Here is an 18,306-nt window from a genome sequence, read left to right as displayed (position 1 = left end):
ATGAATACACCAGGATGTAAATACATGGAGCACCTTCATGATTAGAACCATTTGCGCTCCTGGTAAATTGGACAATAGCTGTTTCTTGAGAATTCTGACTTTCTGTGCTTTTGTCTGTAACATTCACACCTCTAAGACAGCCTCTAGCACAACGCTGTATTGGCTCTTAATTGCTTGATTATAATTAAACTGAGAAAACACACACATACACACATTCAGATAAAACACACGGAAAAATCTAGTGTATTAGAGTACAAAGCCATTCTGAGGAACTGGGGCAGCCCATTTCTAACAAGGGAGACCATGACATCAGAAATGATAGGATTTTCCCAGCTGACACAAAGAAGCAGGGCACAGCAATCTGCGATGAGAAGGCATCTGACCTTCCTGATTATTAATCCATTTTTCATGGATTATTAGCAGGACAATAACCTGTAGGGAACCTGATGTGGGCATTAAAACCTAAAGCTGTTAATAGGACAAGTCCGCAGAGTAGAATGGATTGTTATCTAGGCTGACATTCCTAGCAGAGATCAGAAGAAGCCTACTGCCAGCTACCAAGATGACCCAACCATGAAACAGGGCTCTGAGCCCCCACCTGCCCGAGGTGGACCCATGGCTCATCATTGTCATCATCAGTAAATGCATTTTGCATCATGTGCTAAGAAGGATCCCAAATATGTAAAGCTATTATCTAGAAGAAGACAAGACATTGTTATAAACAAGTAACATTGTTTATTTTATTGGTAGCATTCACATCTCTTCATGGCATTTAGTAATAATAATAAGAAGAAGAAGTAGTAGTAGTAGGAGGAGGAGTAACTTTATTGAGTCCCCTGTGGGTTTTACTCTTCACTACAATCCTAGGAGTTAGAGTCAGTCTCATCTCATCTTCTTACAGGTAAGAGAACTGAAGTGTAAAGAGGTCAAGCAGAGCCACATCCATAGGAATTATATACATACTGCCTCCCAAGATGTCTTGCACACAGCACATGCCTGCCCCATATTGTAATAAGCCAATAAATACTCAGAGATTAAAAATTCCATCCTCGATTCGTATTCTGGTGAGAGTTCTAGCTCCTTCAATCTGAGTCCCAAATTTTAATGATCAAAAATAGTTAGGACCAGGGACTGTGCCTTCACCAGCCGGTTAGGGAAACCTCATTCCTAGCAATGGTAGTTTGGGACCGCAGTGGATGGCATAGATTCTGCGGCCTGCCACTCACCAGGATGACTTTCTCTATCTCCTTGGGTGCGCACCAGTGAAACATGCCGGTGGAATCGTACTTCTTCACGTTGGAGTCCATGTTGTCAATCTGATCATTGCCAGGAATTAACAAGGGGTCATGCCTGGGGAGAAAAGGACAAGAAAACCTAAGTGGAAAATGTAATAAATTATAAATGGAAAGTGTCCCCTGAGTCACATCTCAGAGTAGATGAAAGATGCAGAGAAAGTGGCTGTCACTGAAGGCCATTCTTTTGCTTGCAGAACCCATTCCTTGAAAGACAACTGCCCCAACCACCGCCACCACCTGGAAAGGCAGGCGACCTTTATCAACTAGTAATTCTGCCTTTCCCTCCTGTTCCCATTTCCCTCAAAATGGCCTTCACGTCATTTTGTGGATTTAGCCTCTTTTCATGGATACCTCTCCCTCCTATTCTCATTCTACCAGCTATCCAATCTCCCCCATGTGTGCATGTATGTGCGAGCGTGCTCACACACACACACGCACACACATACTCACACCAGAGTTGTTATTAGCATTGGCAATGAAGAGGAAGGAATAGGAATAGAGCCTCATGCTGAATGACTGGCATGAGGATGGAAAGCCAATTACTTGCTCTTTCTGACTACAACTTCTGACGTGATGCTCTTCGCAGTAAAAGCTTTAACAGGCTGCACTTTAAATATTTTAGCAATTTGCCCAATCAGATTTTGCTCTCCCCGGCTGAAGCCCTTTAAAGATTCAGCAGCATGTCACTTCAGAGCAGATTGACTACCAAATGCCCACATCTGGAATACATGATTTCAATACTAAACAACACCCTCTCTCCTTGCCTTGACAACTGTATTTGCACTCACCGTCCAATGACGGTCTCCCCCACCCCCACTACACCTCCCAACTGCAGCCTTCGTTGGATGAGAGCTCAAGCTCTGACGCATCTTAATAAACTTGTCTTGAATTCAGTCCCTTGCCTTGTTTACTGGTGGAAAGGAAAGATGCTGCCACAGAGCCTCTCCCCCAGTGGGTTAGCAGAGCCTCACCAACAACCTTAGGAATCACAATAAAATCAGGCAGGTCTAACAGGCTCATAGCATAAGAGACATACTCCTACATTTTGGGCCATATCCATTGTCCAGATTCCATCTCTGATAGTGATTCCATATCTCAGTTTTGGGGGAGGTCATTTTGGTTTCTACAACATTGACCACATATAATTAGGACAAGTCCCAGGCACACATACCTAGCTGTCCTTTCAGGGGAGATATCTTCCCTAAATAATATCACCAATTCAAGATAGAAAATACAAATAGGTTCAAATTCCAAAAACTTATTATAATGTGATTTTCCCTCTTAAATTATCTATTTTAAGCATCAGTGGATGACTATTTAGTTTTTAGTATTTCTCCCCCTGACATTTCTCTGATACTTCTCATTTATATGTCCACAACATAGAAAGTGGGACAGGGGGGCGCCCGGGTGGCTCAGTCGTTGAGCATCTGCCTTCGGCTCAGGTCATGATCCCAGGGTCCTGGGATCGAGCCCCGCATCGGGGTCCCTGCTCAGTGGGAAGCCTGCTTCTCCCTCTCCCACTCCCCCTGCTTGTGTTCCCTCTCTCGCTGTGTCTCTCTCTGTCAAATAAATAAATAAAATCTTAAAAAAAAAAAAAAGAAAGAAAGTGGGAGAGGAATCGCTCCTACATGATCCACAGACCTAGAATTAAGCTTTCGGGATATCAGGATATGTATCATGAACACCCGCCACTCCCCCCCAATACTCACTTCACCCCCACTTAAGATGGGAAGACTCTCACTGCATTTATTGATTCCTGAGGATTTGCTTTTAGGTGATACCAAATGGCAAATACTGTGTGAGGCAATCCTGCAAAGTTATCTTCACCAAACATGCTAGATTACTATAGGAACTGTCATATCTAATCTTCAAAGGAGAAAAACAATCCACCTTGGAACAGCATCTCCATAGCTGTTGGGAGGTCTTAAGGTGTTGTAAACCACCAGGCCACTTTCAAATACTGAACTCGGTCAAAAATGCTAAAATAAAAAGGCAGTTGCTCCTAAGAACTGGTCACAGATCAGGGCAAGAGCAACTTTTGATTTCTTTTTCATCTTTGAAACATCTTTAATAGTTTTTATAGATATCTGTCTGTGATAGGTAGGTGGACAGAAAGCACCAAAGAGAGGAGATTTCAGAAAATAAACAGAATGAACGCTTCCCAGCCCTAGAAGAACATATTTTAGTTACAAGAGGATCTCAATAAATTTTCCCTGAAGAAATAGAGCCAGCTTCAAATTCTCTTGCCCAGTTTATTGGTTAGAGAGGAAATATTATCTCAAGAAAGTTTGAGACTTGCCTCTAACGTCTCCAACCCTCATCTTAGAAAAGTAAATAATAAGCCTGATGATCAGTTATCCTTCAATGAGAGGAAAAAAAGACAGTTTTTTAATGTCAAGCCTCACTAACTGGGGTGAGGGTCTGGGGAAAGCAGATATAATTTCTTTTTTATTTTTATATTTTTTAAAGATTTTATTTATTTATTTGACAGAGAGAGAAAGGGAACACAAGCAGGGGGAGTGGGAGAGGGAGAAGCAGGCTTCCCGGCGAGCAGGGAGTCTGACACGGGGCTCGATCCCAGGACCCCGGGATCATGACCTGAGCCGAAGGCAGACGCTTAACGACTGAGCCACCCAGGCACCCCTATAATTTCTTTTTTTAAAAAAATCTTATTTGTTCTTGAAGTATAGTGGACATACAATGCTATATTGGTTTCAGGTGTAATTTGACACTAGGGTTGCAAGCCATGATTGGCACTGGAATATCCAGAAGCATCTGAGAAGTCTCAGTGGTATGCCATGCTGCACTCTGTACTCCCTACACACATTTCACCCTGGTCTGGATAATTTAAATGTATTACCCAGGATCGTCCTCAAAGGATCTGAGCTGAGAACCATTAAAAATCTCCCCAAACAAAGATATTTCCTTTTCTGACCAGCCCTGGTACCTGGACATTGAACTTTGATTTCTTGTATCATCAAAGCAACCAATAAACATGAATTTTCTATTTCGATCCAGGAATGGAGGCTACTCTGATGATTAAGATGCAGTCCCTAGTCAAAGAGAGGGTCATAATATAGCAAGAGAGAGGAAATGTCAATCAATAGTTGTGATACAGTGTGATGAGTGTTACAGCATATAAGGGTGGCATGAGAATACCAAGAAAGAAGCTGTTAATTGCCTGGTATTTGAGTAATATTAAGGAAGGCTGCCCAGAGAAGGGAACATTTTATCTTATCCCTGAAAGGTGAGGAATCTCAGCATAGTTTAGTGTTGATCCACTAGCAGCCATTAGGACCCACTCAGAGACTTGAGGCCCAAATGAGCCCAAGGATGGCACCCCAAACCATGGCTGGCAATGTTGGCTATGGTATTGTCCAACCTGAGGCATAGAAGACTCAGGCCAGGCACACTAGCTGTCCTCTGATGTGCAATGGTGGTCATCAAATAGAAGATGGAATCCACTGATTGCATATGACTGATTGAGAGCAGGCTAAGAACCATGTGTGGAATTTAGATAGAATAAATATCAAGCTTCCAAACATGAAGAATGTTATAAAAATGGAAGGGGTTCAAAAAAAAATGACATGTTTCCCAAGGCAGTGGATTTCTCATCATTTGAGACATTCCAGAAAAGCTGGGATACAGAGATTTCATTATAAATGTTGGGTGAACCTAGAAGACCTGCTCAGAACAGAAGCACCATTCTCTCACTGAGAAAGAAGTAGCTAGAAGAATTCTGGAAATATTGGGCCACTGCTGGGCATCCCAAGGCCAGAGGGCACTAAGTAACTGAAGAAATGTTGTTGTTGGAGCGAAGATGGGAGATAAGAAGAAATAAAGACTGAGTTCCATGAAGGACCATGAGTGTTCCTCATCCATTGGGTTCTACCATCTGGAAGGAAGCTTGGAACATGATTCATTCCAACAACACGAGGGTCTGTAACTACTTTGGGCCAGACAGGATGAATTTCTTTACCATGACTGTTCCTATAGTTATTTCAAGTGGCTTAGATTGGCTTAAACTGCAAAGGTCTCTGACATAGGTGAACAGTGAAAAGCCAGCTGGCCACAGGAACTTCTAAATTGAGGTTGATGGAGTTTACATCAATAAAAGAAAGTTCGAGCGTTTGCCACTGAGCACAACAACCAACATTTCTGCGGTCAGGGGAGGCCCAGGAGAAGAACCAGACAGTTTGTTGTATCTGGAAAGGAAGTCCACCAGAAACCTCCCTGAACAAAGAATCCCAGCATCATTTGTTTACAAAATGATTAAGAGAACCACATTCAAATGTTCTCAGACGATTCCTCAAAGACCACTTAGTTGGAACTAAGGAGAGATACTAGATATTGTCTTTCCTGTCTTAATTATTTTATGCATTTCCTCAACTCACAAAGTAATCTCAACTCCCTTAAAATGCACCATAACTGATTTGAGGCTCATTTGTCGTTTACCGCTGAGCCAATGTGCATGCACTATTTTAAGGTAACAGAAACTCTATGAGCTGAGGTCTATCTGCTGCATAGCTGCTAAATGAGCATAATTCTGTCCCCACAAAGTCTGAACTTTGTATATCGAAGTCTGAACTCTCAGTATCTCAGGATGCGAGTGGACAATATAGTCTTTAAAGAGGTAATTAATTAAAAAGAGGTCATTAGAATGGGCCCTAATTCAGTATGGCTGCTGAACTTAGAAGAAGAGAAAATTTAGACATAGACATGTAGAGACATGTGAAGACACAGGGATAGACAGCCATCTAGAAACCAAAGAGAGAGACCTGGAACAGAGCCTTCCTTCATTGACTCAGAAGAAACCAACCCTGCTGGCACCTTGATCTTGGACTTCCAACATCCCGAACTGTGAGAAAAATCAATTTCTATTGATTAAGATACCCAGTATATGCTACTTTGTTATGGCAGCCCCAGGAAACTCACACAACAGTCCAACTTGAAAAATGGGCACCATGTATCAGCTATCGGTCTCTAGAAGGGACCCCAGCTGCCCTTCTTGCCCCTCAGTCTCACCTGTTCATTTCAGGGACAAAAGCATCCTACAACCAGTTTAGGAATACACAGACCAGAAATACACAATATCTTCTTCAAAGAGTTTGGGCCAATGCCCCTCCCCTCCTCAGCACCACCCCACCCCAACATGCATATACAATTAGATGCACTCTTCCCGAGAGGGCACTTCTCTCTAGTCTTTTAACTTGTATCCACATTTTTGGATGGATACCTATGACAACCCAATTCAAAGGAAAGAGGAAGACTGGGCGCCAGCCAGTTAATTTACTCATTTGAACCAAGAGTCTTTCTCCAAAGGGGATGTTTTGGGGGTGGAAATCACTGAGGGCAGGAAATAACGTATTTCTTTAGTGACAATATAGCATAGTGACTCCACAACCAAAATATCTGTCTGCAAGTCTTGGTTTATCTACTACTTGCTACATCGTGCCTTGCTTCAATTTCTTCATCTGTAAAATGAGAGTGTTAATCACCATCATTAAAGGGTTACATGAGTAAAGCTCGTCATGCCCTTAGCATAGAACCTGAGGTAGAGCATGCCCTCCGTAAGTGTTAACTACCATTATTATTATTATCATTCTTTATACTTTGCTAAAAGCCCACTCATGTATTTGTAGCTCTCATGAAAGGAGACAGTAAATGTAGAGCAGTTCAATAATACAAACATGGGGTTACTACAATTATTTCTACTACTGTTGCTACCATGAATGGATAGCCACCAGGAGTTGAAGTGCTACAAATGTTGCAAGGCTGAAACTTTTGCCTCCCTTTTATGATCTACTCATGACTATAACACTTGCAGGTAATTTCTACTGCTATTACCCATCTGTGTGGTTGGGAAAGCGAGTGGATAAGTAACATGGCTAACGAGGCCCAGCCAGTGAGAGGAGAGGCGAGGTTTGACCAGACAGGTCTTGACTGGAAGCCAATGCTGCTTGGCCCCATCCCACCCCCTCCCATTTGCAGGAGGCAGCTGGATTTTGTTCATTCTCCACTGCAGAGCCCTGAAGCACAGTGCCCTGAGGTGCAAAGACAGGCAGACCAGCATGGGCTGGGGTGGGGGGGTGGGGGGCATTCATGAAATGCACAGCTCCTGTGAATAATCAGTAGGAAATTACCCCATGAGCCTTTGTCAGGACAATGTGCTAAGGAGAGCCTCAGTGATCAATTAAGCCTGGGAGAGATTTTGCCATGTTCTAGTATGTGAAGACTCCGTTCAGGAATACCCACATTTTTATAGCAACCGAGGAGCCCCAGTGAGTTAAATTTTTCATATGCATGCTTCTTGAATCTTAGCTCACACCTCCAAAGTCCACATCTAGAAATTAAGCATGCCTGACTTCAAATAAAGAATAAAAGGTCATTGTTTTGAGGATTTGCAGAGCAAGGAATGCCACTTGCCATCAATTGATCTGAGGAAGTGAACTAAATGCCCTGTTAGAGCAGAAACACAAAAAACCTGCCTTGAAGACAAGTGCCTAAAGCAAAACCACAAATCCCTTTTCTAGCAAACCTGCTATGGGGAAGCCAGTATTACATTTTAAAGAGCACAGTTCCCCTTACAGGCAAATACAGCAAATCCCAGTTTTTTCTGTGGCAGTGGGTTCAACACTGGCCTTCAGAAATTTACATTAAAGTACAAGTAAACAAACAAACAAACAAAAAAAGGTGTGAAAGAGGGAAGTTACAACATGGTTTTTGAATTGCATCCTTTGCTTGAGCTTCGGGGCCTCATTTCTCATCTCAGAAGGCCTCTCCTGTCATTCCAAGCATCCCCATTAGGTTGAGGCCCACCCTGCAGTGGTGTCCCTGGGAAACTGGAGGGCAGATAAAATGTGGGAGAATTTCTCAGCCCTTGGCAGGCTCTTTGTCCCAGTGGCAAAGACTAATTCTATGGAGTATATCTATCATGTCAAGCATCACTGTGGGGCTATGGGGATATTTTTGAGACCTCACTCTTTGTTTCAAATGTTCCTCCTGAAGCTGTCCTCTATAACCAGAGGCAGGAGCTGTTTGCCCTTCCTAGGAACTCCTACAGAAGTGAGAGATGCTCTTTCCGAGATAATAATTTGCATTTTTGTCTCATCCATTAGATGTTGAGCTTCTTGAGGGCAAGGAACTCCTATCTTACTCTCTGCTGAATTTCCAGAATCCAGCAGAGGACACAGTAGATGCTCAATAAACAACCAACTAACGAGAAGAGCTGATGAACGATCTCTAGTCTCTGACTCTAATCTCTTGGCTCTTAAACCAGTCAATAGAAACTCACCAGACCTTTTATGGAGACCTGAAAATGTGCCCAGTGATAGCTCATTCACCTTTGATATCTTGTGACAATTAGTTTGCGGAACAACCAAGGTTCTTTCACTGTTTTTCACTTTACAAGGACTATATTTGAAATAGAGCATATTGATCTAAAGGGAGACTCTGAAAACATGACTTTAACAGGTCCGGCTGTCAGGAGTGTGCCTCGAGCCAGCTGCTGGAGCTGATCAGCAGGGAGGATCACGTTGGATGGCCAACAGTGGTCAAGACAGGTGTTCTTAATGAAGCAACTATTTAGGGCTCTATTGTCAAGTCTGAACATTTCTGAAAGAAGGGTCGCTATTACATCAAGCTTCATTTGCTGTTCTGACTCTTGGAGGAGTAGTTCTCAAAGTGTGACCCCATACCAGCTGCATCAGCATCCCCTGGGAGCTTGAGAGAAATGCAAATTCTCAAGCCCAGCCCAGACCTACTGAATCAAGCTGTTTTAACAAGAGGCTCTAGATGATTTTATGCATGCTGAAGTTTGAGAACCATTTCTATAAAGTGTTGCCCAGATGGAGAAGCTATATGGTTGGAGTCAATTCTACCAGAGCTAGCAACTGTTTGCAACACACAAACTGAAAGGCTATGATTCTCTTGAGCAAGGTCAGGGCCAGAGTGCTGCAAGTGAAGGGTCTAGGTGTAGAACTTAGGCGGCACCTCACATGGCTCACCGTAGTCCTGGCCCCCCTATCCAAATGGAGAGTTATAGGGCTGGTGACAAAAGCACATCCAAGTTGCCTACCCTGACTCTCTCTGTGTGACTCTCTAGAACCTGAAGGGTTGTGTCAACACCTGATGGGGTTCCCAACCTGGATGCCACACTAACGCCTCTCTCTTGCTGACCTCCACTCCCATGAGTTAATCAGCAAATAAACAAACATAAAAATGCATATTAGGGGCACCTGGGTGGCTCAGTCAGTTAAGCGTCTACCTGGTTAAGCATCTGCCTTGGGCTCAGGTCATGATCCCAGGATGCTGGGATCGAGCCCCGCATTGGGCTCCCAGCTCAGCAGGGAGTCTGCTTCTCCTTCTCTCTTGGCCCTACCCCTGCTCGTGCTCTCTCTCTCTGTCTCTCAAATAAATAACTAAATCTTTAAAAAAAAAAAAAAGGTAAATGAAATATTAGCTCTTATAAAGTACACTTATAATTCCGTTTTCTACCCTCCTTTCTCTTCATTTCCTCTTCTACTCCCTAAAAGACAACCAGGCAGTTAGTAACTAAGTCCTTGAATGTAATGCTCAAGAGTGACAGGCTGTGCAAGTGAGTCTCTGGCTGTGCTGAAGAGGGTCTCAGGGGCTCATATTTGGGTTTTCAGGATCATAAATAATCTGCCTCATTCTGGGGTGCATTTCATGTCTGGGCAAATACTACTTCCTGTTATGTTGCAAGGACACTGGCTTTTGGTTCTGGCTCCTACCTTCACTCATCCTTTGACACTGCCCCCCCCCCTGCATATGAGCATCTCTCTTGAGACATAGCAGCCCCCATTACCCCCACGCCCACCCCCATCTCCCACCAGATGGCCATCCCTGGAGCCACCTTGACAAAACCTTCAGGCCAGGCTCTAGCCACTCTGCCAAAACCAGAGTCCCTTTCACCTTCTCTACCTATCTACTTACATCTTTTTTCCTGCCTAACAAGTCAACAGTCAAGAACTACTGCCCCTCATACATCACCTCTCGTTAGGCAGCCACCATTCTATAAGGAAGAAGGAAATTACTGCCTTTATGTCTGGGAGACAACCTGGGAGGACTGACATGTTCCTCAGTCCTAGAGGAGAGCGTGCAAGATGCTCTTGAAAGGAGAGGATGGGATAATGACCCTCTGCTGAGCATGCAACTTGTCCAGAGACCTGTGTCAAATCCACCCCAAGCCCTGGTATGATGAGCCCCACTATTTCTTTCTTCTCCAGTCCCGTGGGGGCCTGTCATTTGCTATTTGCTGGTGCATTCAGAGGCGAATTTACTTAGCTAAGCTGTCGCTGCCTTCCTTCTTTATTCTGCCCAGTTGGAAGGAACTGCGAGAGTGGCATTCTGTCCCCAGCTCTGACGGGGCTCAGGACATCTTGCCATTTTCTATTACTAGAACCTTTCAAGTTGGCAGTCCTAACAAAAAGACCCCATGGTAGGTATGAGGCAAAACAGAGGGATGGGACTTAACAAGCAGATGAGTTTATTTCACTTAATGATCAGTAAATGCCCAAGAGGCTAATCAGTTTTCCTCAAATCCTACTTCCCCTCCTATTCAGGAATCCAACCAATCTCTAATATTTTCTGGGCCTTGTGACATGAAGCTTCCCTCACCATGTTCAATTTCTCTGTTTTCAGTATTGTCAATTATCCTTGCTAGCCTGGCTGGGGACCGTCTCTTTGGTAAACACGTCCTGCACGTGTCCTCATGGCTCATGGCCCCTCTATCTGACTCCAAGTTTCCGAGGTCCTGGAGAAACAGATGTAACATGGGCTCATGTCAGGAATGCTGTGTGTCCTTCTTGGGAAGACTGTGGCCCACTTCTGGCCCACTATTCTACAGCAGACCCTGAGTGGTTTGGCACCCAAAGGACCTTGGCGAAGGCTGGGGCTGGCTGGGCCTTCTTCTCACACCTCTATTTATGTAACGTGTGTCTCCACAAGGCTGCCCTGATGGAGGGTTGCTTCTACACCTCTCCTTACACTGCCACCAGTGATCCTCCCAAAACACTGTCTCCTCAAGAACTTGCAAGGGTTTCCCAGTACCTATGACAAGGCAAAGGCAAAGGCCTTCAGGAGTGGGTACAAGAATACTTTCCGATTTCCAAGTCCAGTTATGCCACTCTAAGGACCCCTTGCTCCAGCCACACCAAGCCACTTACTACGGCCTGAGCACTCTCCTTCTTTCCTCCATTGGACAGAACAGTGAAAGAATTAATACTATGGGCTTGGAAGCCAAACCACCTGGGTTCAAATCTTCCTCATTGGGTAAGACTCACCAGATCCACCAGACTTTACGTCTCTGTTACTCACCTTCTTCATCTGTAAAATGGGGGAAAGTGTAATTCCTACTCGTGGAGTTAGAGTTAAGATTCAGTGAGTTCACAGGCATAACACTCTTGGAATGATGCCTGGCACCCAGTAAACAATGAACAAGGGTAGGCATTGATATAACTAGAGAATTCTCCTCATCATCCAGGGCTAGGTTTAAATGAAAGCTCCTTCACAAACCAGCCTCAGCCTCCCAAACCAGAAGTAATGGCAGCTCCCTCTGTTCTCACAGCCCATGCGAGTACATCTCCAAGCTGTTTCTACTTATATATGTAGAAACATATATATATATATATGTTTACCATATACACTTGCCCATCTCCTACATCAAACTGTGATCGCTTTGAAGACGGAGACCTACTCTAACCCATCTTACTTTACGTTCCTCAAAGACCTTCTACAACCCCGAATACAGTAGGCTTTCAAAAAGCATCTGCCAGATGAGAATTAATCTGAGAAAAGGAATTGAAACAGACAGCTGAAACGCACAGCCTTTTTGGATCCCATTTGAGGATATAGTGTGAGAGTCCAGGCATTCACTCTATACTGTCTACCTGCTGGAGAAATATTCTTAGTATCCACCAGCGTTTGGGAATACAACTCCTTGAAGGTGGCCATGGAAAGAACTGAAAATGATTGTAAGCCAGACAGGGATGGAGGGAATCCATGAATCTGCTTCAAGTGTAGTCAAAATGGTGTCCAGTGTGCTTTTCTTCCCCCCCAGAGAGCCTTTTCAGAGAGCTTTCATATGATGTTCAGCAGGGTCTGCGAGACCCCCAAGTTAAGAACACTCGATGTGGTTATCCAGAGACAATGTTCTTGCCCTCTACCGCCTTGCAACGGAAGGAAAGCACAGCCACTCCCACAAGGCACAGACTCACCAGCAGGGAGAAGTGGGCAATGAGGGCTTGGTGACTCGAAAGGGAAACGAGGAGAGGTTCCTTAAATCATTCCATGTTAAGAGATCAACAAGGAAGGCAGATAAAGGAACCTGGGAAACTCCGTGGCCTGCTCCTCCTGGGGGGGAACGGGGGGCGGGTTTGTGAAGCCGAAGGTTATCTGTCATGATACAGGACTTGCTGGCTTGGAGCACAGACACTTGCCACTTGGCTCAGTCGGTCTGTGAGAGTTGTTTTCTATCAGGGCGACTAAAAAACCTAGTGCGTCAGGATCCAGACATAAAACGAGGCTGTTCACCTAATGGCTGTGGGGAGAGCTAAGTGACACTGAAAAACCAGGGTGAGTCTGATCCCAGAACAAAGGGGAGACAAAGACCATGAGTGCAGAGTCCCCGTAGCACTTCCCACTAGCCGATGGTTTGCAGGGAACCCTCGCGCAGGAGCCTGTTTTATTTGCCGAAGCCACAGCGGTAAATTAAAGCCCATCCTAGCCCCGTTCTGGGCTCTCGGGTTTCTCCTGGAGCTATTCCTATCACTGCCCATAGGCCACTAAAACCTTTCCACCTTCAGAATGATTGATTCTGCTCAAACAAGCCAAGCCACAAGCCATGTCGAAAAGCCCACTTCAGATAAGTCATTAGCTTCCTTTATGGATTTTTCAGGTCAGAAGGAATGGGACCTAAGAGTCCTATCTTCTGTAGAGTTGAAAGGGAGTACTGAAAGAGGTGGGATGACCTGGAGAAGCCACAAGAGACCACATGAGCCCCTTTCTTCTTCTCAGTCAACAAGAGACGCGTAACAGAATTAGGTCCTGGCCACCTCCCTGTCTGTGCCAGACATTGAAACCAAGCGAAACTGCCCACGGGTTCTTCATTCACATGCTGGAAGTGAAAGGAAATGGAGGGCTCAGCACCCTGTCTTTGCTTCCACGGCAGAAGACGATGCAGAGCACCTGGGACGTAGAAAGTCACGGTGAAGGAGGAGCGTCGAAGACCCTCTGACTTGTCACGGGACGGCCCGTGCGAGCTGAGCTGTCATCGAGACCGCTGTGGGCAGGTGGGATAAAGCAGTAACTGTGGCCAGAGAGTAGCCCAAAGGCACCAACACCAGGAACCCAAGTTCTGTAGCTTGGCAAGCTTCAGCTCGCCTCCTGACCCACGTTTAGCAATTCTGATGTACCATGGAGCAGACAGCTCCAGCCCGGGATGACTGCTCCCTCAGCCCCTCTCCAACAGGCAATGAAAGCAAGACCCACTTTGAAAATTCTCCCCCATCATGCAAACTGACATAGGCATGCTTTTCAAAAACCCACAGCCAATCTGTTGATCATTACTTATTTACAAAGGCCTTCGGGCAGAAAGTCCTGTAAAAACCATGCTTGATACGGTATACACTAGCTTTTTCTGCTTGTGGAAAAAAAGTCCCCCCAAGGCTACCTCAAACCATCACTTTCTATTGCACATAAAATGTAGCGTGTAACACTAAAGTATTTAATATATATGGTATAATATATCTACAGGAAAGGCATTTGTGTAGAAGTATGTTACCCTGGATTTGGTAATTTGATGTTTTGCTGAAGGCTACGACTTAAAAAAGCTTCCACCTCGTACAGAAGACCTGTCATCTTGGTACCCAAGAGCCAACAGAATAAAGAAGTACCCTTAAGCAGCAAAACTTTGACACAGCTTTGAAGCATATGAAAACAGTATAACGCCTCAGAATTATTATTACTCAAGATCAAAGAAATGAGCCATACTTTACATAGCAAACAGGGACAGGGAATTTGGCTCCAAAGGTTTCAGATTTTTCAGACTTCTCTTTATTTATTTATTTGCTTCTCTAAATTTAGGAAAAAGAAAACGCCTGGACTTTTTTCTACTTTAAATGGATAAAACTATTAGCATTAGATAAGGCGATTACCAAAAGGTGAGTAAATAGGAAATGAATGCTAGCAATGACAACTGGCATCATAAAAATGAGAAGCTTGGCAGTTGGTGCATTTTATCCTCCTCATAAACTATAAACAAGCATGTAAATCAGCAATACCCCAGCAAGACTGTGTGAAGGGGCAGGCAGAAGACTGTTCAGGAAACATCTTACAGGAAGAGATGATCATAACGGAAAAGGATGTGGGGCTGGGGGAGTCCTCCATGGGAACCTGTGTCCTCAGCTGCAGGGAGAAGGACCGCCCCATCTGTGTCCTAGAAGGGTGGCCATGGAGGGCCAGGGAGACGCGAACGTATGGAGAGAGGGAAGAGCAGGGGGAAATGGCCATCATTTTATTTCAATAATCAAAGGGAGGAGAGCAGCCAATATCAAAAAAAAAAAGAAGAAGGAGAAGAAGAAGAAAGAAAAGAAAAGAAAAAAGAAAAGAGAAGAGAAGAGAAAAGAAAAGAAAAGAAAAAAGAAACGAAACATCAAGCATCAAGATGTCAGGTGTTTCCATGGCAGTGATCATTTAGGGATTACTCCTGTTTCATCACCGAGGTGCTAGAGAGTTAGGATGTTAGAGGAAATAAGCACTGGGATTGGCAGATGACTCAAAAACAACCAGGGGAAATGAAAGATGAAGAGGCCCAAAAGAGAAACCTGCAGAACTCTGTTGAAATTTGGTTTCATTTGCCATTTCCAAGACAAAGCCATAGTCAAGATGGATGGATGGAAGGAAGGAAGGAAGGAAGGAAAAAAGGGAGGGAGGGAGGGAGGGAAAGAAGGAAGGGAGGAAGGGAGGGAAGGAAGGAGGGAGAGAGAGAGAGTACACACACACTCTATTTCATAATTAATATTGCTTTTAGCCTGAGTAGAACTGGATTACTTTTGAACTTTGCTTTGGCAAGTCCACAGATGATTAGACTTTTTTATCAGTCAAAATCAATTAACAGAAATTTGATTTCAATCGACAGGATAAAAAGAAGGTAATCTTCAGGTTCATTTTTGATTGTGATGATACATCTCACATATGGCCTTAAGTACAGAAAACAGTCCTCGGAGGGACTCCAGCAGAAAGAGACTTGCCTGAGGCAAACTAACCACCCGCGTCTCTCTGATTGGTTCCCGGCGTCATTAGTGCCACCGCTGTTTAGGAACTACACACAGACAGGACATGGTGACAGCTAAGACTTTAAAGCCTATGTATTTTTCAAACAGCTTTTCAAACTGTTTTTCATGACAGAATTTTTTCAGCTCTATCATTAACTGCTGACAAGCTGACAGAATAAATACTCCAGCCTTTAAGAAGCCACCTAACGATCGGTCCCCTCCCCCGCCTCGTGCGTGCCTTGCTGGGGGAGGGGAGGCGCCGGGCCTGGGCCGGGCGGGGAGGGGGCCCCGAGGGGAGGAGAGGAGCTGGAGGGGCGCCCCGCGTGGGCCCTCGTGGCCCCTCTTCTTACCTCATCAGCTTGGGTGAGGAGCTCGGGGAGTTCCGCATGCCTCCATTCCGCTGCTTTTTTTTGGGGGACAGTGTTGATGGCTGCTCATCTTCAACTGGAAAGACAGGCAGCTCATGAGATTATGAACAGTTTGAGGGCAGACTGAGAGATACAGGCAAGATATCAAAGGACACACACTCACGGCTCAGTCACTCACTAGGAACTCATGGCTGTCTTTTAGGACCCAGTGACAAAGACCAAATGTGTTAGTCAAAGAGGCCGGCTTAGAAAAGGTGAAATCATCACCTCTTAGCACTCCAGCTTTTGAACATGCACTTGAAAGGGACTACACCAGTTTGTAAGTGCCCTGCCATAAGAGAGAAAAGAAATCATGATTTATCTGTATATAAAAAATATACACACATATATATAACATATATATATATGTGGGAACACTCAATCATTATTCTTAGAGTTAATTTCAGTTACTTCGCTGAGTAATCGAATGGGTTTTTCCAAAACCACAATCAGAAATAAAGTTGTATGGGCAACGGCAGCGGAAGAGCTGCCAGCCAGTTGATCCTACAAACGAACCAACTTAGCTGGTGCCTAATCCCTGCACGCCAGAGCGAGAGCCTTGGAGAGAGGCAAGGATCCGAGGCCTTGACAGCCAATGTTTCAATCCGTCAGGACTGGGAACATTGGTGCCTGCTGGCTCAAGGATCCCCAGCCCATCTCAGCTCTGTCCCTGCTGCTCCCTAGAGGGAGAGCATTTTGGGGCGTGCACATGGGATCCTTTCTCCACTCATTAAGACTGGGCTGTGAGGTTGGAGAACCAGGCCGGAGAAGAGCACCCGACTGAAGGAGGAGGTTGCCACTGAGTGATATCTCTGATGATGTGGTGGGGGGCAGGGAGGGAGGGCAGCAGAGGGCGTTGGAAACCAAAGGCTGTTTTCCAAATGTCTAAACCACACAGATCGCTAAGCAATGTGAAGGTTCACTCACAAACAACACAGCACACTCTACTGCTTTTGCCCAAAGACACCCACTAATAAGCTTTATAGATGTATTAGCTTGCATCATGCTTCTTTTTAAGAGAGCTGCTTGATAATTAGCAGATGCGCACCCAGCCTGTCAACCAAGGGCATCAGCAGCAAAATTCTAGCCCTCCTCTACCCACCCCCACAATTCAGGCTAAAGCTGTAATGTCAAGAAGGAAAAATATAGGATCCTTGGATTCTTAGAGTTGACTGCAACACAGACTGGGAGGAAGCACCCTTGAAACCCGGAATGCACGGCAGTTACCTTAAAGCTAAGAAGAGAAATATTAGCAGTGATGACATCAAAAGAAGCTTGACATATGTTAATGGTGTAAGTCTTATTCGGGGGTGGTGGAGTGGGGAGGAATGTCATCTCAGCTACTTGACATTGCCCAGGAAGACCCATATCCATATCGGGACATGCATTATATGATACTTCCCTGAAAACCCTAAATAAATTTAGTATGTTACAATACATGGTTTGCAGGGATTCTAATAATCCAACTATCTTCCAAGCCTGCTTCAAAGTACCCCACTTGGTACATTCCCCTATTCCACTGTTAGTCTGGGCTTGTCTATATTCTGGCTGACACGTGGAAAGGGAACAAGAATGCAGTCTGAGGTGAGAGTGATTCCAGAAGCAGCGAAGGCAAGAAAGCACCTACAAATGCCCACAGCCCACTCACTCTACCAGCTACTCCCCCGCCCCGTCCCCCTGAGGCCCAGGCTCAGGCTGCGACCCTATCAGTCACTTAGGGCTCCAGGCAGGAACTATGTGGCTGGGAGGATATCATATCTTATCAGAAATGAGTATCCACAGCAAATCACAGAGAGACTAAACAGCACTTAAAAGATTAAAGGAAATAAATACAAGCCACATAAATGGTATTGAAAAAAATCACTTAGAGTTGATATGCATCTCTCGGCAAGCAAACAGGCACTCTGAGCTTGACCTGAATTCATCTTCCTTTCACAGGATAGGGGGCCAGGCATCCCAGGTTAATAATGGGGTAGAAAGGCAATGAATGAAAGAGAAAGGGGGAGAGAGAGAAAGACAGAGAGAGAGAGAGAAAGAGAGAGAGACAGAGAGGTGTGTGTATAAGTATACTTTTGCATTTTCCCCATCTAAGGATGGGGTAGAACATTTTGCACTGATTCCACCCATAATACAAGTTCACCTTTTAATATGGACCACTTGCAATTGCTGTATTGTGTTCAGGGTGACCTAGATTAGTTGAGTCACATGACAGACTGGATAACGTGTATGCATGTGAGTGGGTCTAGTTGGGGTGAAAAGTTCTCTCCTCTGTCACACAGGCCTTCTTATGGTTAGAGTGACATACCCAGA

General features: G+C 44.8%; 1 protein-coding gene across 20 annotated transcripts in view; it reads right to left on the bottom strand.

The window, feature by feature from the left end:
- The window catches only part of KCNMA1 (potassium calcium-activated channel subfamily M alpha 1), a 721,733-nt gene that overhangs the window by 80,984 nt on the left and 622,443 nt on the right, over positions 1-18,306 (bottom strand). For 19 of the 20 annotated variants that reach the window (XM_078077542.1, XM_078077543.1, XM_078077544.1 and 16 more), the window contains 2 exons: positions 15,940-16,033; positions 1,227-1,350 (listed from right to left, as the gene is read on the bottom strand). In XM_078077542.1, coding sequence (XP_077933668.1) covers positions 1,227-1,350; positions 15,940-16,033 — 218 coding nt within the window. Of the gene's footprint in view, positions 1-1,226; positions 1,351-15,939; positions 16,034-18,306 lie in introns of those variants that run through there. The other variant, XR_013449725.1, reaches the window with a different exon arrangement.

This window comes from Halichoerus grypus, chromosome 7, assembly GCF_964656455.1.
Source record: "Halichoerus grypus chromosome 7, mHalGry1.hap1.1, whole genome shotgun sequence".
NCBI lineage: Eukaryota > Metazoa > Chordata > Mammalia > Carnivora > Phocidae > Halichoerus > Halichoerus grypus.
Note: the sequence above shows the minus strand (reverse complement) of the source record. Positions and strands in the feature narration are given on the sequence as shown.